Here is a 25,878-nt window from a genome sequence, read left to right as displayed (position 1 = left end):
GTCTGGATCTTCTGCCATCTTACTGTGAAATAATGGGTGGTTGATGATTGCAATTTTCTTTGTACTTTTACTTGACATTTATGATAATAAAGGTTTTGATAGGCTCAAAAGAACAGTTACCAGTGAAAAGAGTTGCTCTTCTACCCAAGCTGCTTGCAAGTAATAAGCGCCCTGGGTCCCTTTCAGAGAGAAGGGCGGGATACAAATAAAGTTTATTATTAAGGCACAAGAAAACTTGAGGCAAAAAGCTTCAAAGTTAAAAAAAAAGGACGTTTACTTCTAATTGAATGCAAAATTCATATAAACAGTTATATCTGAAGTTAGTTATATTGGAAGACCAGGGGCTTGAGACAGCTGCTCCTAGATGCAAATACAATAAAAGTGACAATTAAAAGCAGAGACTGAGAAACACACGTCTACACACAATGGAGTCAGAAAAGAAGAGAATATATACTCTAAAACAACGGTTCTCAAACTTGCAGGGAGTTTGCAGCAGAGTGTGGAAGGCAGCGGGGCGGGGGAAAGTCAGCGATGCGATCCCTAGGATCGCGTCACTAAGGGGGCTGCAGGGACTGGCATTCACTTACCAGTCCCTGCTGCAGCCTCCCAGGGTGCAGGGAGTCCTGCATGACCCTCTGCAGGGCTCCCCAACCTTCAGAAAGTGAAAGGGGAGCGATCACACTCTGCTTCCAGTTGGCAATTGCAAACCTGAAGTAGAGCGCAATTCCTTCGCTTTCACATTCTAAGATATGGGCAGCCCTGCGGAGGGTCAAGCAGGGCTCCCCGCACCCCCAGGAGACTGCAGTAGGGACTGGTAAGTGCATGCCAAGTTCCTGCAGTCCCCAAGATCACACCACTGCCTTCCCCCTGCCCCCACCCCTTAAGAGGGCAGAGTCCAGGACCTTCAAGCTGGGGTGTTACAATGGCCCAGTTTGAGAAGCCCTGCACTAAAAGGAAGAGGAAATCAAAGGACACACCCTTTACAACAACTACTAAAGGGAATAGGTGCAATATTACTTCAGAGGATCATGTGCTGCCCTCTGCTGGTGCATGAAATTAATGCAATGAGTACAATTTTGCAAGAATACCACATGCCTTTTAAGTCTAAATTTGCAAATCAAAATTTCCTAGAAGGAATGATACCAACACAGCAATTCAGATATTGTTGCTCTACGACTGCTTAACCTGTCTCCTGGAGATATGTGAGGTACAAAAAGTTAAGAACTTCTGCTATAGAAACCCCTGTGCTAACTCAGCGCAGTTATATGCACACATGTTTAAACAACAGCTGTCTACCAAATAAAAATAGTGCAAGTTTATTATCACCTGCCATTTAAACATTCAGTTAAGTTTAAATAGGTTTCATAACACCAAACCTCATTACAAACGGCATTTAAGATATCAAAAAGAAGTATGAGATCAGGAACGATGGCAAGACTCCTATGGATCAAGAAGCTACTTCAAACCTACTGAAGCCAAAGACAGCCACTTTTGCTTTTTTTTTGCAAACTTTTTTGCAGTTTGCTTTTTAAGACCACCACCTTAAGGTGGTGAAGGAAAGAATATCTTTAATATTAATTTCTTCCTTTCCCATAACAAAATTAACTTCCAAAAATATAAGGAACATAGCAAAAAAAAATGTTCTTAAAGCACAGCTCTACTGATAAAAATTTGACTTCACCAATTAAAACCAAATAAAGCTTGCAGCTTTAATAGTGGCTCATACAAATGTGTTAGTTTTTTTAGAATAACAGATAAGACTAAATGGCCCTTTAATGCAATTGTTATTTCAAAAAGCAGCATGCTGCTGGGGAAAATATTCTGCCACATGTCATATCTGATGGCAGACACAACCTACCAATTCGCTTAAGTAATCAAACACAACACAGGTAACAGCCTTTGTGGCCACCTACTGAGAAAGATAATGAAACCTCCATTTTACAACAAACCGCATTTTGCTGTTCATTATTCAAAAGTTGTTACATCACTGTGGATCGTTCAAAATTTGTGATTTCAGCGACAGTCTTATTCAAATGGAAATAACTTCAACGATACAACCAGCGCGTGTTGGGGTAGGGAGGAGGAGAAGAAAAATTAAATGGTTGATTTGTCTGCACAGCTATAAACATGAGTACAGTACAGATCCTTGGAAAGACCCTAAAAAGCCTAGAGTATGGAGAGTCTAGTTTAAGATGCATGGATCTGATCATAATACATAACATGAGATAGTCTCGAAATCTGAGTACAAATGCCACTTTTGCTCTGGGGGAAATTGCTCTATAACTAATAAGGAAGGATTAATGTCAAAGTGAATCATACTGGGGAAATATTCCTGCATCCACCTGCACTGTACCTGGTCTATGAATCAACAGAGAAGTCTAGTGTCCTGCAGTCTTCACAAGGGATCAGGCAATCAGAAAAGAAATTTAAGTAGCATGCTAAAAAATGGCCATCTGTTATGAACTGCCAGAAAAGACAAGGGGAAAGACAAAGCACTCACCTATGAGTGGAAGCTCTTCCATAGTAATGCCCTGAGATTTGAGGTGCTTCTTGATACAGGCCAGCCGCTGCACATTGGGCCCCCAGCGCCTGCCCAGCTTGTGAATGTGCTGAATCTGGGTCACAAACCGCATTTCTTCATTGAGCTTGCACTCAGGTCTCCAGTCAGGAGGAGGGATCACCCTGCACATCCCATACTTCTCTACCTGAGCACGGATTGACTCTATGTATATCAATGGGTCATGGAACTCCTTTGTGGAAGGCCTGAGGATAGGAATCTCCTCCATCGTGGCCCACCCAGACTTGATGCTCCCCTTCTCGTGCTTCCCCGTTGAGTCATGTGGCTTGTGCAAGGACTCCGTTTGAGAGGTAGAATGATTTTCACAGGAGGCATTTTCAGTTTTGCTATGTGCTTGTTTCCCTGGTGTGTTCTTTCCAGCAGCGGCTCTCTTCGGCCTATTCCTTTCCAGACTTTTCTGTGGCACTTCCTGACTTCCAGGCTTTTTCACGTGGCCATTCAGCAAAGGCTTCTCCACCTTTTTGTTTGGCGTTTCAGTCATATTGGCTGCACCCTTAATCTTCTTGGTCGGTGACTGCGTTTTGTCTACATGGTTTGCCTCCTCTAGCCTTCTTTTTGAATTGCGAAGCCCCTCCCTCAACTGCCTCCCTACCTCCTTAGTGCATGCCTTTTGGTTCAACTTGCCATTGACCTTGACACCGTTAACAGCGGTATTGTTGGGCTTGGCAGCTCCAAGGGATAGCACCTGTTTGCGGGTTTTTGCATTGCTACTCTCCATTTTCCCTGAGATTGTGTGGTTGACAGGTGAACTGGGTTTGTGGTGATTTAGTTTGGTTTCCTTGACCAGTTCTTTCTTGGCTTTGGTGTATGTGACAGTTCCCTTTGTCACTGTTGCAGTGTACTTCACAGTTTTGGATGGTGAAGGTCTGACTTCTCTCATCTTTTTGGCACTGGCTGTGTTTGCGCTCGGAGATGACATTCGAGTGACACCGTTGACCTTTGAAACCTGGGAAAGGCAGGATTGTGTCAGAGCAGGAGGAAGACGAGAGAACAAAGAAAACTCAATTAAGTAAAATGTCAGAATAGGTGTTGGAAGACCTCTGTTCTCTAATCATCACTTCAAAAAAATTACAACTTTCAGCACTTTGGCCACCATATATGGTACCAAATGCAATCTCTAGGTCACACACTTCATTCAGTGGAGAGCAGGATGCAACATTTTTTAAGGAGAGTGTATGTACCAAACATAAATAAAAACAAAACTGCTCTTAGAGTATGAAGTGTGTGCATTTGCTTTACACTACCAACATCTATCCCGAGTGCAAGTGTATCTATTCACATCTTTGCTCTACAGTGCGACTATACATGGAGGCTGTACTCGGAGTTGGCTCTGGAAGGAACTTGGCATTCTTTGCCTGTGATCCTAGACCCATGAACAGTTCAGCAACTACACAACTCTGACTTCTATAATTGCCACAATTTCTTAACATCTAGCCTTACAAGCATATTCCAGGTGTGTGTAGAGGTATCCGAAAATGGCTACAACACAACATACAGAGTGGTATCTTGGCAGTTCTAGAATAGCAGTAGTAGCAAAAGTGAGGCTGTGGAGAAAGCAGTAAGAGGGAAAGCAACTGGGAGAAGATAAATTTACAAATTGGTTCAAAGATAAAAATGTTGTATGGAAGACTGGAATTGGCCCAATCACCATCTATTTCAGTTTTGCCTAAAAGCCACATGCATAGCCCAACTGCACAGCATCAAGGAAACTGCATATCTAAACACAAATTCAAACAAAAGCAGGGAGGACAGCCACTAGTGGAGCATGTCTCTATTAGAAATTCACAGTTTTCATTGTACTTATTCCCGCCTTTCACTGTAGCTCCACTACTCCACATCTCATGCCACTGCCAAGGTTTACTTTACCTTCAGCAAAGGCTTTTCAGGAGTGGAAGTGAAAAGACCCCTGAAGGAAGTGGTGGGGAGGTGGCTTACCACATCACTTTGTATGTCACCCCCTAAGCAAAGTCGCCTTATATTAGAAAAGGGGGCTTTATAAACTCTCCTCACTCCAGTTCCATAACTTCACGTATTTTGGGCATGTATATGGAGATGCCCCTATCAGAAAAGGAAACTTTCTCTATAAGAAATATATCTGGAAATTCAAGGGTGAAAATAAATGTTGAACAATGCTTTGACACCACAACCAACACAAGCTTTAAAAACTTGACTTCTCAGAAGTTCCACCACTGTGCTATGAAGACCACATCTACTTCCTCTGCTTTATCTGTCATATATTGCCTCCTTATTAAATAGCAATGCCTTCCACTCTCTGTTCTGAGAAAAACAAAAGCAAACCCAAATCTGCAAATATGATGAAAAACCTAAGCATCCAAAAAAGAACGCTTGCTATGTTGCAAATGAATGTGCTTATGATTCAAACATATGCCCACAAAAATGGTTTAGCAGGTTATCTGCAGCAAATCTTGGAACCAAGCACTTGCACATTTGCTTTTGTTTCCCGCTGTTTCCCACTTTTGTTTCCCACTGTTTCCCACCCAAAAAGACCGTTTGGGTTTTTTCTTTGTTTTGACTTGCACAAACTTCTCTGGCTTCTCTGTGCTAGATTTCCCACCCTCGACCTTCCAGGAGACATATCATCCACACGGAGCATATAAAGTATTTCTGTGCTAATCATGTGGTGAAAGTTGAGATTCAGTGCCTTTTCAGTAAAATTCTGGGATTGCAGGAAATCTTCATCTTCATATTCTCCTCAGTCTATCTGTTCACATGAGCACACAACAGAAGGACATAGTCGTATGAACACTGTAAACAGAAATGAGCCACATGTGTTAGACTTTGTGGTTCTGCTTACGAGCTCTAAGCACAGCTATGCTGATTTAAATTTATAAAGACCTAAAATGACAAGATGCATATAGGCTACTGACAGTTTGGGATTCCTGACCTCAATGCTAAACACACATAAGAACAGCCCCACTGGATCAGGCCATAGGCCCATCTAGTTCAGCTTCCTGTATCTCACAGCAGCCCACCAAATGCCCCAGGGAGCACACCAGATAACAAGAGACCTCATCCTGGTGCCCTCCCTTGCACTGGCATTCTGACATAGTCCATTTCTAAAATCAGGAGGTTGTACATACATATCATGGCTTGTAACCCATAATGGATTTTTCCTCCAGAAACTTGTCCAATCCCCTTTTAAAGGCATCCAGGCCAGATGCCATCACCACATCCTGTGGCAAGGAGTTCCACAGACCAACTACACGCTGAGTAAAGAAATATTTTCTTTTGTCTGTCCTAACCCTCCCAACACTCAATTTTAGTGGATGTCCCCTGGTTCTGGTGCCATGTGAGAGTGTAAAGAGCATCTCTCTATCCACTTTATCCTTCCCATGCATAATTTTGTATGTCTTAATCATGTCCCCCTTCAGGCATCTCTTTTCTAGGTTGAAGACGCCCAAACACCGTAGCCTTTCCTCATAAGGAAGGTGCCCCAGCCCCGTAATCATCTTATTCGCTCTCTTTTGCACCTTTTCCATTTCCACTATGTCCTTTTTGGGATGTGGTGACCAGAACTGGACACAATACTCCAGGTGTGGCCTTACCATCGATTTGTTCAAGGGCATTATAATATTAGCCGTTTTGTTCTCAAGACCTTTTCTAATGATCCCAAGCATAGAAATGGTCTTCTTTACTGCCGCCGCACACTGGGTCGACACTTTCATCGACCTGTCCACCACCACCCCAAGATCTCTTTCCTGATCTGTCACAGACAGCTCAGAACCCATCAGCCTATATGTGAAGTTTTGATTTTTTGCCCCAATGTGCATGACTTTACACTTACTTACATTGAAACACATCTGCCATTTTGCTGCCCATTTTACCAGTTTGGAGAGATCCTTCTGGAGCTCCTCACAATCACATCTGGTCTTCACCACTTGGAAAAGCTTGGTGTCGTCTGCAAACTTAGCCACTTCACTGCTCAACCCTGTCTCCAGGTCATTTATGAAGAGGTTGAAAAGCACCAGGACAGATCCTTGGGGCACACCGCTTTTCACCTCTCTCCATTGTGAAAATTGCCCATTGACACCCACTCTCTGTTTCCCGGTCTTCAACCAGGTCTCAATCCACGAGAGGACCTGCCCTCTAATTCCCTGACTGTGGAGTTTTCTCAGTAGCCTTTGGTGAGGGACCGTGTTGAATGCCATCTGAAAGTCCAGATATATAACGTCCACGGGTTCTCCCGCATCCACATGCCTGTTGACCTTTTCAAAGAATTCTAAAAGGTTTGTGAGGCAAGACTTACCCTTACAGAAGCCATGCTGATTCTCCATCAGCAAGGCTTGTTCAGCTATGTGTTTTGAGATTCTATCTTTGATGAGGCATTCCACCATCTTACCCGGTATAGATGTTAGGCTGACCGGCCTATAGTCTCCCAGGTCCCCCCCTCTTTCCCTTTTTAAAGATTGGTATGACATTTGCTATCCTCCAATTCTCTGGCACCGTGGCCATTTTGAGGGACAAGTTGCATATTTTAGTCAAGAGATCAGCTACTTCATTCTTCAATTCCTTAATAACTCTAGGGTGGATGCCATCCGGGCCTGGTGACTTATTGACCTTTAATTTATCAATGAGATTGGACACATCTTCTCTTTTAACCTCTATCTGACTTAATTCCTTGGCCAGGAGGGGCCGTTCAGGCAGCGGTATCTGCCCGAGGTCTTCTGCTGTGAAGACAGATGCAAACTCATCTAATTTCTCTGCCATCTCTAAGTCTCCTTTTATCTCCCCTTTCCCTCCCTGATCATCCAGAGGGCCAATCGCTTCTCTGGCGGGTTTCCTGCTTCTAACATATTTGAAGAAGCTTTTATTATTCCCCTTAATGTTGCTGACCATGCATTCCACACAGTCTTACTTGGCCTCCCTTATCACCTTCTTACATTTCTTTTGCCACAGTTTATGTTCCTTTTTATTCTCCTCATTAGGGCAAGACTTCCATTTACGGAAGGAAGCTTCCTTGCCCTTTACAGCCTCTCTAACTTGGCTGGTTAGCCATGCGGGCACCCTCCTGGACTTAGTGGAGCCCTCTTCCTTTGCGGTATACACTTCCCCTGGGCCTCTATTACTGCTGTTTTAACATAGTGAAGTTACCTCAAGGACCGCCAGCTGGCAAACAGCCAGAAGCATTCAGGTCTTTCCAAGCCTTCTCCAGCTGAACAAACATCAGCCAAACAAAGCCTTGTTTGAGGCTCTATTGGTTCATGGAGGTACTAGAGATAACTGGCACTAAACTGAAGAATCATTACTACAGAGAAAAGAATATTAGTTGATGACAGATTAGAATAAAGGGTATCGGAAGACATTATCAAGATGCAGACCTCAGAACTCCAAGGTGCTCATCAGACAGTGGAATTTAGCACATTGGCAGCAAAAATAGCAGCCTTTCTAATATAGAGCCTTTCAGTCAATTTGAATTATTAAAGTGAGGAAGGATGCAAGTTAACTACAGTCCTTCAATCTCTTGTGCCATCAACTAGAGATGTAATTCATGTAAGAAGTTTATCCCTTTCCTCCCAGTAAAAAAACAGCTTACATGTAAGCTCTCACCAAAGAGAACCAATATGTGATGAAAATTCTCAAGGATCGGGAGAGCACGCAACCCTGCAGAAACATACGATCATGTGAGTCCATCCTTATTACCAATTAGTCATGCAAATAACTGCTAGAGATAAATATCAATATGTGCAATATTTCTCTCTCTTGTTCATCTGGCCATGGAAATTCATCCTTACTTCCTTCATGCCACACTTTTAAAAGCCTATCAGTTTTCTCTTCAGCATAGAGAAAAAGTATCTTAACATAGACATTCCCACCTGCCCCAAGTGGTGTACCGCTCATTACCTGTTTCCTTAAGTCCTGAGCCGATCGATGAAGGGTGTGGTGGTTGTTAGTGAGCCCTTTTGTAGAGAAGCTCGTGTTTGTTGTAGAATGGTGATTAGCAGCAGCCTGGTCTCTTCGACTCTCGGACCTGTGTTCGCTGTTTCTCTCCTTTGCTGGCGTTGCCTCTTTGACTCTGTGTTTCTGAAGAGGTTCTTTCTCTTTCGTTGACTTGCTGGAACCATTGAAGACTAGAGAGGGAGAAGAAAAATTCATTCGATAGTAAAGGGCAAAAAAAAAGGAAACGACAAAAATTCTTGTTCAGCTCCCTCTTAAAAAAAAAAAACACCAGAGACAAAGTAGTAGATACTAGTTCATAAATTTGTATGTCTGTCTTGATATCAAGATATTGAAACAGCTAATCTGTAACAACAACATTATGACACAAGTTACTACAGCAGATTATGAGACTAAAGGCACAATCCAGGTTAGAGCATGGACCGGCACAACCTACCGGTGTTTTGAAAGTGCTGTTTTGCACTTTCATGCCACTGGGAGAGCAAAGAAGTTGGTGTGAGCCCCACGTGGCCGGAACAACAGGTAAGCTCTGTGGGGTGGGGAAGATGGGAAGGTACAGTTTCTTTTTCTTCCCTGAAGCTTTTGGATGTACAAAAAAAAAAAAACCAACAAAAAAAAACCAAACACCAGCATATCTCCAGAAAGAAAAATTCTTTCACAGAACAGAGCTAGGAACTCTGGGAAGATATGTTGCCTACATCTATTAGTTTCATTATTTCAGTCAAGGAAAGTGGGTCTAAGAAACAGAGAACCCAGAGGCAAGGAAACAACAACAAAAGGTGTCTTCTTCTCAATGCAAAATGAGTTGTGAAAATAAATGTTTCCCTCTGCCAAGAGGAGCTGACCAGGCAACCCCTTCAGGACACAGCAAAGAAAGAAGAGGGCATGAAAGGCAAGAGTATTTATCATAGAGACCAGGGAAAGAACACAAAATTGATTTACTGTGAAGGTGCTGCCAATGTCAATAGAATATGTATGACTTTAGTGGGGGTATGGTAGACCCAGGTATTTTTTCATCCTGGCTCTTGGAGCTTAGCGCTTCAAGCTGCTCAGTGCCGAAAACATTTTTCAAGCTCTAGCGACTAGGCACTGACCAATTTATATGGATATGACATGAAGGCCACATGAAGGAAATATGTTGTGACTAAAGCAGCTCTGCTGATTTGTGAGAAAGTAATTGATGTGATCCTACAGGAACAAAAATGTTGCATTAGTGACAGTGCTAACATATTAACCTACAACTAGGAAAACTGGATCCCAAATTCAGAGATGAAGATAATAGTGCTTACAGTGCATACATCATGATAATGATGCTCGCATATATTTATTTTTCTTTGCAACAGAAAAGATGACATGTATAAAGACAAAAAAAGTGTGCTGATGCAGTTAGAATAATTTAAGAGATAAAAGACAGAAAATAATAAATTAAAGTTTTAAACTGACTATTGCTTTGTTCTCCTGTGACAGACAAAACTATTCTTTAGAAAGATCCTTACCCCAAAACCCAAAATAGATGCTCACATTTCCATCTTGTGAGCACTAGTATGATTTCCACAAATATAAAGCAACTGACGATTCCATTAAGCCTTCAGATGGTTGCCTAAGTTCAAATCACCAATGTCTCCCCCCTGTCTCATCTCACACAGGATGGTTAAATGTCTAAGGACCTACCATGCCCGTTTGGAACTTGCTTCTGTGTTTTTCCTTTCCTGGGGGTTGACTGGCATGAAGATGAAGCATTGTTTGTGGTCACTTTTGTGTCCTCAGTCTCCTCCTCATCTTCTTCTTCATCCTCCTCATCCTGAGAGCTTCCAAAATATACCATGTTGCTGGGCAGGGCAGGAGAGCCTAATAACAAATCAAGGGCATAAAAATAATCCATTCACATACATGTTTCGAAACTTAATTAAAACAAGAACGCTCTTGAGCGATTCAGGGCAAGGGCCCAGGGGAACTAATAAGCATATCTTATTGATATGACAATATCATTAGAGTTGTCATCTTTTTCTAGTTTCTACTCCTATGTCTTTAACAGGAGCATCACACACAGAATTTTAGCATGTGAAGCTTTTCTTGGCTTGGAGGTTAGTAAAGCTTTTTAATTCCTGTTTGCTGAAAGTGTATTAAAAGGCACAAGCACAGAAAAAAGGTAGTAACCATATTTAGGGTGGAAAACCCTTTTCCCACATAATATTAACCAGAGTTTGCTCTCCTAAAGCTACTCCTAAAACATTTGTTGCTGTTATTATTCATGTGTCACTTTTTAACAGTTCGTTTATACAGCAAATGAACTGAGATACAAATGAGATACCATCAAACAGACTTTGGGAGGAACAATACGCCAGAATGAACAGGGTCAGTTGCTCTCCCCCTGCTAAATATGAAACAGCAGTGGCCACTTTAAAAGGTGTCTCTTCATCCAGTTAGCAGAAATTAAAATAGGTTATTACAGCTATTTCTGAGTGGCAGACAGATAAATATAAAACATACAAAAAGGGAAACAGAGCAGAAGTGTGGATAACTGATGCTCTTTCAAGGCAATGAAAATTAAAATACTGATCATTAAATCTGGGAGCCAGATTTCTTTCTGCAATGATACAAATTTGTTTGTTACAGGTAGTTAAAACAAAAACCATAATCATTCAAACCAGTCAAATCAAGAGTAGAGACAACATCTCTTTTGTGAAAAGCAGCGTTTCATATGTCTTCAGGATTAGCTGGCAGACTTTCTGCAATATTTTCTGAAGTTCAAGCGAAATGTTTTTATCTGGGCTAAAATCAAACTGGTACATTATAACTATGTCAGAGATCTTTTCTAGCTAGTAGCCTTCTGTGTAGGTTGGGCTGTGGTTTCTGAAAAATTCGATTCTTCTCTGTGAATTATTTTTCCAGTCTCCCCCTTTCCCTTACCTGAACCTTTCTTTCTTTTCACAATTAAACATAGCCCAGCTGGGCTCTTGAGAAACACTAAAACAATTTAAGCTGTCACAGTGATTTAAGGATGAAGTCAGGTCAAGCTATGTGGGCCTTAATCTTGGCCCAGTAAGCACATGGCATGCCAAATGCTACATTTCTGAAGGATTAGGGTTTTTTTTTTTTCCTCCTCTGCGCCTTTGACAGGAGGCCCCATTTCAGGATTACATATAGGTGGAAAATCCTGGATCTGCTGCCTTGCTTGCACTGCAGTGCTAATAGAAGGCCTGACTTCTATTTACACACAGGCCTCTGTGCCAACGTAAATGAAATTTAACCCATTTAAAAGCTGCTTTTATACTTGCCAGTATAATGTAAAGAATCCATAGAGTAAATGAGAATCAGGACTGTAGGAAAAGAGCAACTGTACATACAGTGTTGCTCTCTGAGGAGCAATCACACAGGACAGAGTTCACTGGTGCCTCAATAACCTGGTGCTTGGTTGGGTCAATTTAAAGTCTGCATGCAAGGTGAGGAGCAGAAAGACAGACCAAGCTTCAAAGCATGTGCCTTCCATCACTATTGGACTGCAAATAGCCTGGTATTATGGCTATGACATACAGCCCAATTTCCCCCCCCCCCCTTAAAGCAGTGGAGCATGGGACAATTGTTTATTCTCTGTGGGAGAGAAATGGAAGGAGGCAAGACTTATAGGCTATTTATTCTTTGTGAAAGAGGAATAGGCAGGAAAAGGGGAAAGTTAAAGATTAGTGAGAATCTTTCACCAAATTATGTTTTTCCCCTTTCAAACTGGAGAGAAAGATAAAGAGCGGAGAGAGTGATATAAATCTTAAGAAAAGTTAGAGACTCTGTTCTGACTAAAAAAATGTTTTTAAAAAATTTGTATTGATCAGATGGACTGGAATTGGGATCACACACTGACCTTGGAAGATCTCAAAGCAACTAACTGCTGAAGAATGATTTGAAAACACACACAGCCAATCTAATTGTTCTTTCATTTTTTGAATTTCAGAGTAATCAGCAATATAAAAATTAATCAAGAAGTAGGTGGAAGAAAAAGACTGCTTCCAATACCACCCTTCTCTCTATGCAAAGTGGGCAATATGCTTAATCTCGATCACATTTGGCTTCCATGTTAAGCAGGAGCCCACAGTGTCACAGAAAAAATCAGATCTGGTACCTGCAATTAGTAAACTTCATACTCTCCAACACTTCAGACAACATAGGAACAATAACTGAATAGGTCCAGGGGGTAAAACACTATATCCAGGGGTGGAGGCTAGCAGATCAGTAATCCATGCTTCAAATGTGCCACAAGCAGAAGTTCATGCTGAACACATAAACCCAGATGATAAAAGTAAGTGAGCCAAACCACGGACAAACCTCTTTTTCTCAGACACAACACTGGGGGGGGGGAGCGGGACTCTGTGTGTGAGCGCAAGTGTGCAGAAAATCATGCATGGAGGGCAAAAGAGGTACTGAAAGAAATACATACACAGAAGGCATGGGGTGCACAAAGACACACAAAAGTAGCTCACCCCTGCTGAGGTGGCTATACCACCACTTCTGTCTAGCTCACTGGAATAGCTCACCTGCTGCTGCCTGACACCACTACTATTCCAACCTGAGAAGCAAAATAGGTGGAAAACTCTTGACTACCTTCCAAGTTCAACCTACCTTGACTTCTCTCTAGCTCAACAGTGGCAATAGTGAGTCATGGTATCTGAGGCCAGCCTAGGGTTTGCTGAGAGAGGAGGGAGGTAGTGATGGGAGCCTGAGTTTGAACCCCCTTCTACCCCCCCCCCGCCCCAATTACCAAGAAGCAAGAGCACAGAGGGATTATGAGTACCATAAAGGGCATCACCCTGAGCTCAGGTTTCCATCAGTAGAATCTCACTATTAGGAATGGGAAAGAAACAAGGAGGCAGGAGAAAAGTCATATGTTCAATTGCAAGTGCTCAGAAGCCAAGTCAGAAGAGAAGCCTTGTTCTCCACCCTCACACAGGTAAAGTGAGTGTGTCTGCTCTGTGCCCTGTACAGTACAGAGTAGTATCCTGACTAGTGTTGGTGCCATTGGGAGCTCCATCCATGAAAGTAAAGCTTCCAGTTTCCATGGGACTCCTGACAGTGGACGTACTAGTCAAGATGCTACTCCAGAACTTTCATTTTTCCCCCCTGTAAGTGCGAAGAACACAGACATTCTTTTGGAATGAAAGAAAATCGGGCCTGTTGAGGCAAATAGACATAGCCAATGTACAAAACATTTTATCACTCTTTCTGCAGAGGCTTCACAGAGTGTGGAAAACACTGACATAGTGAAAGAAAGAAAAAACTGAAGAGAGAACGGAAGAAAACTGACCATATAATCTATCCTTAAGTTTGGTGTGGGCAATACTTTGGGTTGGTCTGCAATCAACATAGTTCACAACCTATAGTTCCAAGTACCAAGTTTCTAGGTCCTCTTATACAGATCTGAAGAACTTCCTTATCCCCCCCCCACACTGATGTACGACATTTAACTTTAAGGAACAGACTCCTTTTTAAAAAAAAAACAAAAGGAGGAAGTAGCCTTGGCCAATCATATTCTCCGCAGCCTAGTTCTCACTGAAGTACCATTTCAGACCATGAGTGAAGGCTGATGTGGTTCTCCCCCTAACTTAAATTTAGAAACATTATCCACATAAGAAACAGAAGCCTGGGAGAAGTCAAGGTTAGACATTTTTCCCTGACACAATAATGTACGACCCACATGAAGGGATTTTTTTTTCCAATGGAGAAATGTAGAAGACCCAGCTCTGCGCAGTCTGGATTGGTGCAACTCAGGCAAAGGCATACTGTCTCAGAGAGAACAAGGTCTGTGTGTAAATCCAAACGCAGGAAAGAGTGACAGACTACTGCAGTTAAAAGTGAGACAATGCCATTCTAGAGTTTGTGAGGTAGGTACACAACATATTAGCCCAGGAGACCTACTGAAGTTTAAACATATATTTAAAATATGTTGTTCTGAGAAGAATGCATTCTGCTTACCATTTTGATTTAAAAAATGAACAAATGGAACCATTCTACATTTACTGATAAAATCAACAGTGACTAGGAAGTTCATTCCCTACTCCCATAAATGCAGGAATTGGCAGTGATTACTACTCAAAGAAAAATCACTTTGCCTATGTTCAGAGATAGTTTGATTACTATTGCATTTGCAAAGCTTCTGGCTTCAATTAAATCTGACAGCTATTTAGTGTTTCAAGTATGTTGAGTCAATGAACAGTCCTGTTTAAATGAGTAGTCAATTATTACAGTATTTGTATTTTAATACAGATTATATGAGTATACAGATTATCTGTATACAGATAATACAAAGTACTCGTAGTTTGGGGTTATTTAATGAATAGCAGCCTTTCTCCACTACCTACCACAGGCTGATAATTTATTATAGTAAAAATAATCAAATGCAAATCCTGAATCAAAGAAGTATAGACAGATTGCTTATTTGCAGGTTCTGTGAGTTGAGAGGTGGTGGGTTCAACTTTTAGATATGCTACTATTAATGAGAAGAGGACACATCCTGCTGTTAAAAGGAATAAATTATCTTATGTGGAAATGGTAAAACTGGAGGTATTTAGAGTTGCACATTACTTGGATTCCAGTTGGAATGAGATAGTATTCTAATGGGGGGGGGGAAGAGTTTCACTTTTAGAATCATGCAGACAAAATGAAGCCAAGAAGCAAATAAAAAGCTAGTCCTCTCCCCCCACGCCTGCATTTTCAAAAGCCCTTTCATAACTGCATTAGTAAACTTGTAGTTTGCTTTTGAATGTGTTTATACAGCTTTGTTTGACCTGAGCCTAATATGAATACAGCTCTGAGAGACCCTGTAGTTACTAAGGAGGCTATTATGGCTTTTTCTGGACTGGAGCTGGGGAGCTTGAGGAGTTCTTTGTGTAAAGATCTCTGAACACAATGGTTTAAGCTCCAAGACCTTTCAGAGGTTAAGCAAGGTAGGGGGCCATCAAATGTTAAGGCACTGGGCTTGTCAAATAAGAACAGAATTAAACAACTCATATCCTTGGAAATCAAAATGTTGGCTATAGCTACAGCATACGATTGCCCAATACCTAGAAAATCAGACTCAGCTCAACTAATCTAGAACACTGTGAGTACTCAATGCTATCCATAAATGTTGATGCATTTACATTTCTTATTTTCCATTAGACTACTGCAGGGGTGTCCAAACTTTTTGGCAGGAGGGCCACACCATCTCTCTGACACTGTATTAGGGGCCATGGAAAAAAGAATTAATTTACATTTCAAATTTCAATAAATTTACATAAATTAATATATTAGAGATGGAACTTCTATGAATGAATGAAGGTCTTGCAATAGCTCAAGGCCTATAAAAGGCCTTGGACAAAGCAAGGCTGGTCTTTCCTTTGCTGCCACTGCTGCATCACAAATATGAAACAGCAAGTAGTGGAGGGAGCCCTCATCCCACAGCTCATGTGAGAGGTTGAACAGTCACCCTCATGCTGTAAGCACTCGCATTGGGCAAGCATGGGCTCCAGCAAGTCTCTGGAGGGCCAGAGTCTCATTGGAGACTGCTGGATATCTGCGGGCCGCATTGGGAGTCCCCAAGGGCCGCAAGTGGCCCCCGGGCCAGGGTTTGGGCACCCTGGACTACTGCATAGCCAATTTATATGTAGTGATTGCTCCTCTAGGGATTGGCTCATAACATACAACATACAACAAACCTTTATTAGGCATATATTTTTACAACTAGTATCTCCAAACTAGTTGTAAAAGTTTGTATGTTGTATGTTTTACAAACTAGTTGTAAAAATATGTATGAAGGTATATATTAAAAGAGAGATAGGAAATAAGAGTTAAAACACACCAGTTTGCTTACACAGTTACTCCAAGTTGCTTAGAACCAGCAACTTAGCCCGCTTCAAGTTGCTCACATGTAGAAATTTAGCAACTAGAAGGGTCACAGATTCAAATTCACCTGCCAGCAAAAGTTGTAAAGAGGTGATCTCAGAGAGACCTTTTTTGTTTCCAGATAATGAGGGGAGATACTGGTCTCTGAGCACCTGATTAAAAGCACAATGCAGAACAATGTGTGGAAGAGAGTCTACCTCTCTGAGGCCACAATTGCAAAATCGTTCTTCCTTCGGGGCATTTCTAAACCTACCAAGTAGGTCATTAGAAGGCAACAGGTTGCATCCGGCTAATGTAAAAGCCCTCCTTTCAAAGGGGCACTCTAAGAAGGACAGGTATTTTGGTTGTAGACCAAAGGTATTGTTAAGATGGAAATTTAGGGGTGAACATTTTTTTTGTGCTGCAGCCAAAATCTCTTGCCTTTCTATGTCTATTAGTCTTGTTATCAAGAGCCTGATAGAAGTCTCAAGTGTAGCAGCTCCTTGTAGATCTTCCTCGAGACCCATTTGTCTAATTTTCTTATTGAATAGAGCTAAGCAAGGAGACAACAGCGAGTCAGTCAATAACCCCTTTAACAATGGATTTTGGTCAGCCCTGAAGCACACTTTGGCCCAGTATTTTAAGAAACTGGACCAAGCTAGAAACTCCAGCCTATATTGGCCTGTCTCCAGGCAAAGTGCCGCAAAGGGAACGCAATGCAGTTCACCCAAGATCTTGTATAGAAAATTAGAATGTATCTTTTCAATTGAATCATTTAATGCTGGCATCCAAACAGGAATGCCATACAAAATTTGAGGTGTAACTTTGGCATTAAAAGCCTGGAGAGCAGCTGGAAAGAATGAATTACCCCAAGAGAAGAAAAAGCGAGTAATAGCCTGAACAGCTAGTTTGGATGAATTAATTACTGTAAGAGGATGGGAAGACCAGAAATGCCGGTAGTGAAACCGGAGACCAAGATACTGAAATTCCTTTACTTGTTGTATTGTTTTACTATTGAAAAGCCAAGACTGTGATTTCCAAGAGTGCCCAAACACCACAATCTTGGACTTTTCATAGTTTAGCTGAAGGGCATTGTTGGTAAAATATTCTATGCAGGCATTAACCAGTCTCCTTAATCCTATTTTAGTTTGAGATATCAGGGCCATGTCATCAGCATACAAAAGGAGAGGGATATCCACTGAACCTGATTTGGGGGAATGCGTATCAAAGTTTGCTAAATAGGGAGCCAGATCATTAATGAAGAGATTGAACAGGGTGGGAGCAAGAACACACCCCTGCTTGACCCCTTTGTTGATTGGAATTGGGGCTGAGAGGCCGCCCCTCGGAGATAATTTCACTTGGCATGAGGTGTTTAAATGAAGCGCACGAATTAATATTAATAGCCTTTTGTCCACTCCCATCTTCTCAAGTTTATCCCAGAGTCTCTCTCTATCAATGGAATCAAAGGTCAACTTTAAATCTAAAAAGGCCACATATAGTCGGGCTTTATTTTGAGTCCTTTGTTTGAAGATTAGGTGTGATAATACCACACACTGATCAATTGCAGACTTATTTGGCCTAAAACCCGCTTGCTCTGGGCCAATGATGTTATGGTCCGAGATCCAGGCAGAAAGTTTCTTAAGTAGATGGGAAGCATACATTTTCCCTGCCAGGTCTAAAAGGCTGATTGGCCTGTAGCTGGGGGGAAGTTTTTTATCCCCTTTTTTAAAGATGGGAACCAAGATAGATCTAGTCCAAGTGTCCGGAAGTACCCCAAATTTATCAATTCTAGTGAAAAGTTATGCAATTATTGGGGCCCACCACTCTGGTGCTTCTTTATAAATATCAGGAGGAATTGAGTCTGGTCCCGCTGCTTTACCCAGCTTTAACTGCTTAATGAGTGAAAGAACTTCATCCACTGAGACTGCAGGCCAATCAGGGAGATCTAACGGGAGTGGCATATTAACAATGGAGACAGGTTTAGATTCATCAAAGAAGATTGATTTAAAATGTGCTTCCCACATTTTAGCTGGAATTGCTGTGAAACCAAATGAGTTTTTATAGAAACAGCCTGATATAATTTGCCAAAAAATCTTGGCGTTTTTAGATCTCACAGATTTAATTAAACGTGACCATCTCGCTGTTGCATTGTGGTGTAACGAAGTTTTAATAGCTTCCTTGAGTTGGGCAGACAGCTTAAAATATTGTAGTAAATTTAATCTACTATTAGTTACTCGAAATTTATTGTAAGCACTGCGTACAGCGAACTTCAGTGTCAAGCAAGTCTGCTCAAGCTTGGCAGAGTTCTTTCTCCCACCTTCTGTTCTTTGAGGTGGAGGTATCCAGCCCAGTTTGTTCTGGAGAGTTGATATTAAAACCTCAAATATGGTCACAATCCCTAGTTGGTTATCTGGAGGCTTGGCTCATATTGGACTGGATCAGAGTTAACTCATTAAATCTTGAACTCAATTTGAATTAGGTCCCTACCTGCAACCTAAGGCCTCCCCATTACCATAACCCCTTTTCCAAGGTTAATAAGTGAGGTCAATGATAGGAAAAGATGGCAACAGGGAAACCTTCTGGTAACAGAAGCCTCAAGCGACGGCTTGGATGACTCTGTGAATGTGTTTGGAAGCGCCCATTGCCTCAAGGAAGAATGAGAAATGTAAATAATTCCCAGTTCAATGTATGAGGCAAAAAAAAGATTAGGAGTCACATTTCCCTTGCTTCCTAGAAGCAATGGACCTCCCAAGCAAGAGCACAGAAGTCTTGGAGCCTCTATCACCTAGGCAGTCTTCATTCTGCTATTCTCTCCACACAAACAGGCTTGGAAAAAGTGGGGTGGGTGGTTCAAGGCAAGGGAAGGAGTGTGTGTCTGATGGTGCCAAACATTAACACCTAAATCAGAGCTGAATTTCAGGAAGGTCTGAATCCGACCTGGAAGGGACTTAGGGCACAATCCTAACCCCTTAGGTCAGTGCTTTTCAGCTTTCCAGCACTGACATAAGGGCAATGCAGCTCTGAGGTAAGGGAACAAACATTCCCTTACTTTGAGGAGGCCTCCATGAGTGACACCCAACTGCAGGATGCAGCACATGTCCCATTGGCACTGCTATGCAAGTGCTGGAAAGCACTGACATAAGGGGTTAGGATTGCACCCTTAGTGAGACAGAACCCCTTCCGTTTGCCTTTCTGAATCCATCATGTCAAGATTTAATACTGTATTTCCTCACATCTCTCTTTTTAAAAAATAAAAATTCACATCAATAATTTAAAAGTATCAATTCTCCAAGATATGTTAAGCTGAAGATAATGGAATAAAAGTGAACACACAAAGTAAGTTTTCCAAAAACAAGAATTGCATTTGTATTGGTTTGGTTTGAAATTCTTTTCATATTACATATTCTAAGTGCTTAAACAGCAGAAGCTATTTGTCATGAATCTATGATTCAACAGTGCTTTCATGTAACTGACAAGTGAGTTTGGACATAATGACAAATTCTCAAATATTATCCATCCAGTCCCTGTAAGCAGGGACCTAATCTTGTTTCTACTTGTCAACACCATTTTTGCCACAAGTATTAAACTGAGTAGTAATCTAATCGCGCTCAACTATTTGGAGAAATACTAATTTTGGACATTTTCTGACAATGCAGTTTATTAGTTCACCACAGTTTTTTCACTATTATGTTTCAGATGCCCTGTATCTTCAGCATGATAATATAAGCTAATTAACCTGCATTCAGTTCAGTTCGGTGAAACCTTTATTGGCATCAATTAACCTGCATTCCTACCGATTTTTAGAGAAGAATGTTATATTCATAAGAACATAAGAACAGCCCCACTGGATCAGGCCATAGGCCCATCTAGTCCAGCTCCCTGCATCTCACAGCAGCCCACCAAATGCCCCAGGGAGCACACCAGATAACAGGAGACCTCATCCTGGTGCCCTCCCCTGCATCTGGCATTCTGATATAGCCCATTTCTAAAATCAAGAGGTTGCACATACACATCATGGCTTGTAACCCGTAATGGACTTCTCCTCCAGAAACTTGTCCAATCCCCTTTTAAAGACAGCCAGGCCAGACGCCATCACCACATCCTATGGCAAGGAGTTCCACAGACCAACCACACGCTGAGTAAAGAAATATTTTCTTTTGTCTGTCCTAACCCTCCCAACACTCAATTTTAGTGGATGCCCCTTGGTTCTGGTGTTATGTGAGAATGTAAAGAGCATCTCTCTATCCACTCTGTCCTTCCCGTGCATAATTTTGTATGTCTCAATCATGTCCCCCCTCAGGCGCCTCTTTTCTAGGCTGAAGAGGCCCAAATGCCGTAGCCTTTCCTCATAAGGAAGGTGCCCCAGCCAAGTAATCATGTTAGTCTCCCACTTTTGCACCTTTTCCATTTCCACTATGTCTTTTTTGAGATGTGGCGACCAGAACTGGACACAATACTCCAGGTGTGGCCTTACCATCTTACAATCTCCAGGTGTGGCCATTTGTAAAACAACATTATAATATTAGCCGTTTTGTTCTCAATACCTTTTCTAATGATCCCAAGCATAGAATTGGCCTTCTTCACTGCCACCGCACATTGGGTCGACACTTTCATCGACCTGTCCACCACCACCCCAAGATCTCTCTCCTGATCTGTCACAGACGGCTCAGAACCCATTAGCCTATATGTGAAGTTTTGATTTTTTGCCCCAATGTGCATGACCTTACACTTACTTACATTGAAACACATCTGCCATTTTGCTGCCCATTCTGCCAGTTTGGAGAGATCCTTCTGGAGCTGCTCACAATAGCTTCTGGCCTTCACCACCCGGAAAAGTTTGGTGTTGTCTGCAAACTTTGCCACCTCACTGCTCAACCCTGTCTCCAGGTCATTTATGAAGAGGTTGAAGAGCACCGGTCCCAGGACAGATCCTTGGGGCACACCACTTTTCACCTCTCTCCATTGTGAAAATTGCCCATTGACACCCACGCTCTGTTTCCTGGTCTTCAACCAGTTCTCAATCCACGTGAGGACCTGCCCTCTAATTTCCTGACTGTGGAGTTTTTTAAGTAGCCTTTGGTGAGGGGCCGTGTCAAACACCTTCTGAAAGTTCAGATACATAATGTCTACAGGTTCTCCTGCATCCACATGCCTGTTGACCTTTTCAAAGAATTCTATAAGGTTCATGAAGCAAGACTTACCCTTACAGAAACCATACTGATTCTCCCTCAGCAAGGCCTGTTTGTCTATGTGTTTTGAGATTCTATCTTTGATGATGATAACATTTAGTTAAGTCTCACTGGTGTATTGTACCACCTCACCTTCAATTTAAATGGCATCTTCTGAGAGTTGCTCTGCTTCTATTTCTACCTAGACCCAAGAGTCTAGTACAGTGGTTTTCAACCTTTATTCATCTCATGGCACATTGACAAGGCACTAAAATTGTCAAGGCAAACCATCAGATGTTTTACAATTGACAAGACACACTGTGCTGCCTGTGGAGGGCTTACATCCCCCATTGGCTCTACTAATAAATGACCCCTATCCCAAATTCCCGTAGCACACCCATAGATCATTTGTGGCACACTGATTGAAAATTACTGGCCTAGTAGCTATCATTATCCAAGTAGGAATCTAGCTCTACACTGGTCTGTATGCTCCTACTGCATAATGGCAAAAACCAGGAAGGGGCAGTATGCCTATTTTATGCTGAGTAAAGCTGTTGGCACAGATGCTGCATAGTTTCTGTTTTTTTAGGCACCTCTCCTATGGCGCATTGTCAAGTTGTATGCTGGTGAGTATTTTATAACAATTCTTATAAATTTAAGAACAAAATGCTCTAATGAAGCATGCTAGAATACTGTTTCTTAGAACTCACTATCTAAGATAATAGTGGTTCCCAACCTTTGGTCGGGTCCTACCCCCTTAAGGAGGATAGCAATCCAACCGGGGACCTGTAGGTGTGGATGGTACAGCACTTTTCAGATTCTTGCCACCACTGAACACGGGTAAGTAAAAAAAAAAAATCCTTTTTAATTTACATGCATTTGTTGGCAATGGCGGCGGCAGCAAAAACCTGGAAGTGCTGAACTAAGGTCCTGAACTAGGTCCCTAGTCAGGTTGCTACTCTCCTTAAGGGGGAAGTATTCCAAACAAAAATGTGAACAACTGCCCTAAGGGGTTGTGACCCCCAGATTGGGAAACACTGCTCTACGAAGTGTAGGCAAGAATAGCTAGAGGTGATTCATCCCACAAAACATAAGGAGAAGTAGAAGGTACTGTAATAGTATATAAAATACAGATCATCAAAAGATGGGGGTCCAAGTTGTTAGGATATTCTCTATCAAAGTTTTAACATTAAAAATAGAATAGGAAGAATCGTCACATCATGTTTTTTTTTTCCTTAAACAGCTACTGATTCAAGACTTATTATGATCACACTACCCATGTCACACTTTTTGAAGAGTTCCAGGCCTTGGGCTCAAAACTCAAGAATTTTACTTTACAAAAACACACAACGCACAAAAAAGGTAAGATTAAAAACCAGCAAAGGTAGCCAAGAACACTACAAGGTCTATACCCTAACTTAGAACAGAAATTCAAGGGGCCAGGGTCTTCTGGGTATTCAGAAAGTTTGCTTTCCATGGCATTACCTGCTCCATAGCCACTCTGGTCTGCCCTTCAGCATTAATAGTCTGATTTCAATTTAAATCTAGTTATAGCATTCAAACAATTTCAAAGTTCAGAAAGTTGCTTCATCCAGAGACAGAAGCTGAAATCCAAAACCTAGTTAGAGTAGGTTTGATTAGAACAGGAATTTTCATCACTGTGCCTCAACACACTGGCATGCCACAAATGGTCTGCAGGTGCGCAGCAGGAGGTCGGAGGAGTCAATTATTAGATGGCCACTGGGGGATGGGAGCCCCCCACCGACAGTGCGGAGTGCCTTGTCAACTGTCAAAAAACTGATGGTGTGCCTTGACAATTTTTGCGTCTTCTCAGAGTGCCGTGATATGAAAAAGGTTGAAAAGTACTGAATTAGACTATCCAGTGGTTTCCAAACTTACTGGGGTCATGGCACCCTTCTTTCACAGCGGCGTTCCTGGCTCTCCCAGGCGCCACCATCTTGGATCACGAGAGATCTCGGAAGATGAAACCACCAGGGACATCCCGCTGTGTTCCTGTAGGTTTGCTGCAGTACCCTCAGGCACAGAGGTGCACTGGGCTATCCCACTGGACTATGCTTTATTTGGGAGTAAGCCAGATAAAATCGAACTATTTCAAGTTTAAACTAGTTTATGGAACAAATCAGAAATTCTGTCACATGTGCAGGAGCTTAAAATGAGAACTGACTGGGGCAACTGTGACTACAATCCTTGCCTGAGAGTAGATCCCACTGACTATAATGGAATTTACATTTAAGTAGACATGCCTAGGATTGGGCTCTGAAAGCATAAACCATCACTGAAATTAATGGTTTTTAAGATGATAATGAAAGCATTCCTTCATCTGTCACTGCTGAAAGACACATTAAAAACTATTGAATACGATGTTGGCAAAACACTTATGTTCCACCTTTTGTTTCAAATGGAATAGTTTTCAGTACATACATGTGTCGATATCGGGTGAATAAAACAACTTATTCCTGAATGATTCCTACAGCTGTTCCACTATGCAAATACAAAAAGTTCCTGCCCCATTTGAACTACAAATTTGTACAGAAGTATGAGAATTTAGCTGTAATCAAGGCAGTCTATGTGGAAAGAAAGGACAGTCTTATCCAGCACAACAAGGCAAGCTCTGATCTAAGTGATACACACATCTTGTGGTGAGTTGATAATTCACATGATATTTGGAATCATTTAACTAAGTTATCACATTAGATTTCCTCCCATCTCAGGAATCGACCTCATTTGCCCATGACTCATTCCTGTGATTAAAATCATTGCATGGCATTTGCATTGTTAAGACTGGGTCTTAAAGGTAGCCCGCAATGCAGGTGAAACCCATAAAGTTACGCACAGGAAGAAAAACAAACCCAGCCTCACTTCCTCAAGGGAAAAAGTGCAAATGACATTTAAGTCTGTGATATATTAGGCAGGAAAATAATCTATTTTGGGTAAGTGGAAGTTATTTCCTATTCTATTACGAAAAAGACAGATGCTATTTAGCTAATGTGGTGAGGGCATGCACAACTGGGCCAGGACTGAATTAGAGAATCTGTATTGAAGAGTATATATTGTGCCAATTTCTAAATTTTTAAAAATTTCCTGCATTTCAATATACAAGAACTACTTTACCATCATATGATACAACAGTAGAGACCATGTTCCCAGCTGTGGTGAAATTTAATAAATAGTGAGATCTGTTTTCTTTCCTAGGTTTGAAACACAGATGCAGCTTACATAGGAGACACGGTGAAGAACAGAACAACAGAGAAGTTACAGCCTTTTTTCAGTGATCAAGAGCTAGAAAAATGAGAATTGTATTTATATCTGTTTTTTGGGAAACAACCCTTGAAATGACAGTGTTTTATTATTACATATAACCTTAAATTGCAGAGATGGTATGTAATAGCAAGGAAAGGGCATCTGGAATACAGCTCTTGGAATTTCAGGTTTGTTTCCCTAGATTGGTGTGGTAGGGAAGAAAACCCCCAATACATTCTTACCTCGAAGGCAGAGAAACGTAAGGAAATCTTCTGTCTTCGGCTTCCTTTTGGAGAGGTCAGAAATCTGTGTAGCTGGAGGGGGCAATAATGGCTCCACTATCTTTACTGGAGTTGTGCTGGGACTGTTTGGCTGAGACTGAGCAAACTTTCGTTGTGCTTGCAGCCTTGGCCTAAGAAAAACAGATGATAAACAAATGTAGTTAGGCAACTGGGAGCAAAGCAGAAAACGGAGAAAATTAGCAATGAGGCAGGATGAAGGGCAACATCTCAAAATTAGTGCCAGTATAGTTTCATAAACCTGCCACCTATTCAAGATCTTCCTGATTTGGGAATTGGTGGTTCACTCTTACAGAAGTATTGACTTTTTTAAAAATACAAAATATATAAAATTAATTGTACAACAATCAAGAAAAGTTTAATTAGCACACACACTCACAAAATTAAGACTGCAAATAAATTTCAACTTTTTAGTCTTCATGAATATCGCTTTTATAGATATACAACTTCATAACAGTACTTAACATTTATATAGTGCTTTCTACATGTGCAAAGTGCTTCATGTGTTATTAACCTGATATTGTCCTTACAACCACTCTGGAAATAATACATATAGTAAGTGGGGAGGCTTAGGCAGAGAGGGAGTTGAGCTTGCCTAATTTATTGAAGGAATGGAACAAAATTAAATTGAGAAGGCAGGGGAGAAGGTGGGAAATGTTAGGCACATAAAAATAAGTAATTAACTACATTCAAAAATAAACTTTCCTTTAATTATAAAGATGATAATAATGAATGAATAGCAAGAGAGTGCCTGGGCCTGTCGTATTTCCTACAGGACTAGTTTGAATAATACGTTCTGAAAAGATCC

The 25,878-nt window shown here is 41.5% G+C and overlaps 1 protein-coding gene across 1 annotated transcript in view; it reads right to left on the bottom strand.

Moving 5' to 3' along the window:
* JARID2 (jumonji and AT-rich interaction domain containing 2) overlaps positions 1-25,878 on the bottom strand; it is a 217,727-nt gene that overhangs the window by 36,825 nt on the left and 155,024 nt on the right. The window contains exons 4-7 of the mRNA XM_066624063.1: positions 25,014-25,183; positions 10,166-10,342; positions 8,441-8,667; positions 2,501-3,524 (exon numbers count right to left, since the gene is read on the bottom strand). Of these exons, the coding sequence (XP_066480160.1) occupies positions 2,501-3,524; positions 8,441-8,667; positions 10,166-10,342; positions 25,014-25,183 (1,598 nt within the window). The remainder of the gene's footprint in view (positions 1-2,500; positions 3,525-8,440; positions 8,668-10,165; positions 10,343-25,013; positions 25,184-25,878) is intronic.

Source organism: Tiliqua scincoides, chromosome 4, assembly GCF_035046505.1.
Source record: "Tiliqua scincoides isolate rTilSci1 chromosome 4, rTilSci1.hap2, whole genome shotgun sequence".
Taxonomy (NCBI): Eukaryota; Metazoa; Chordata; class Lepidosauria; order Squamata; family Scincidae; genus Tiliqua; species Tiliqua scincoides.
The sequence above is the reverse complement of the archived record's forward strand: the minus strand, read 5'-3'. Positions and strand labels throughout refer to the sequence as shown.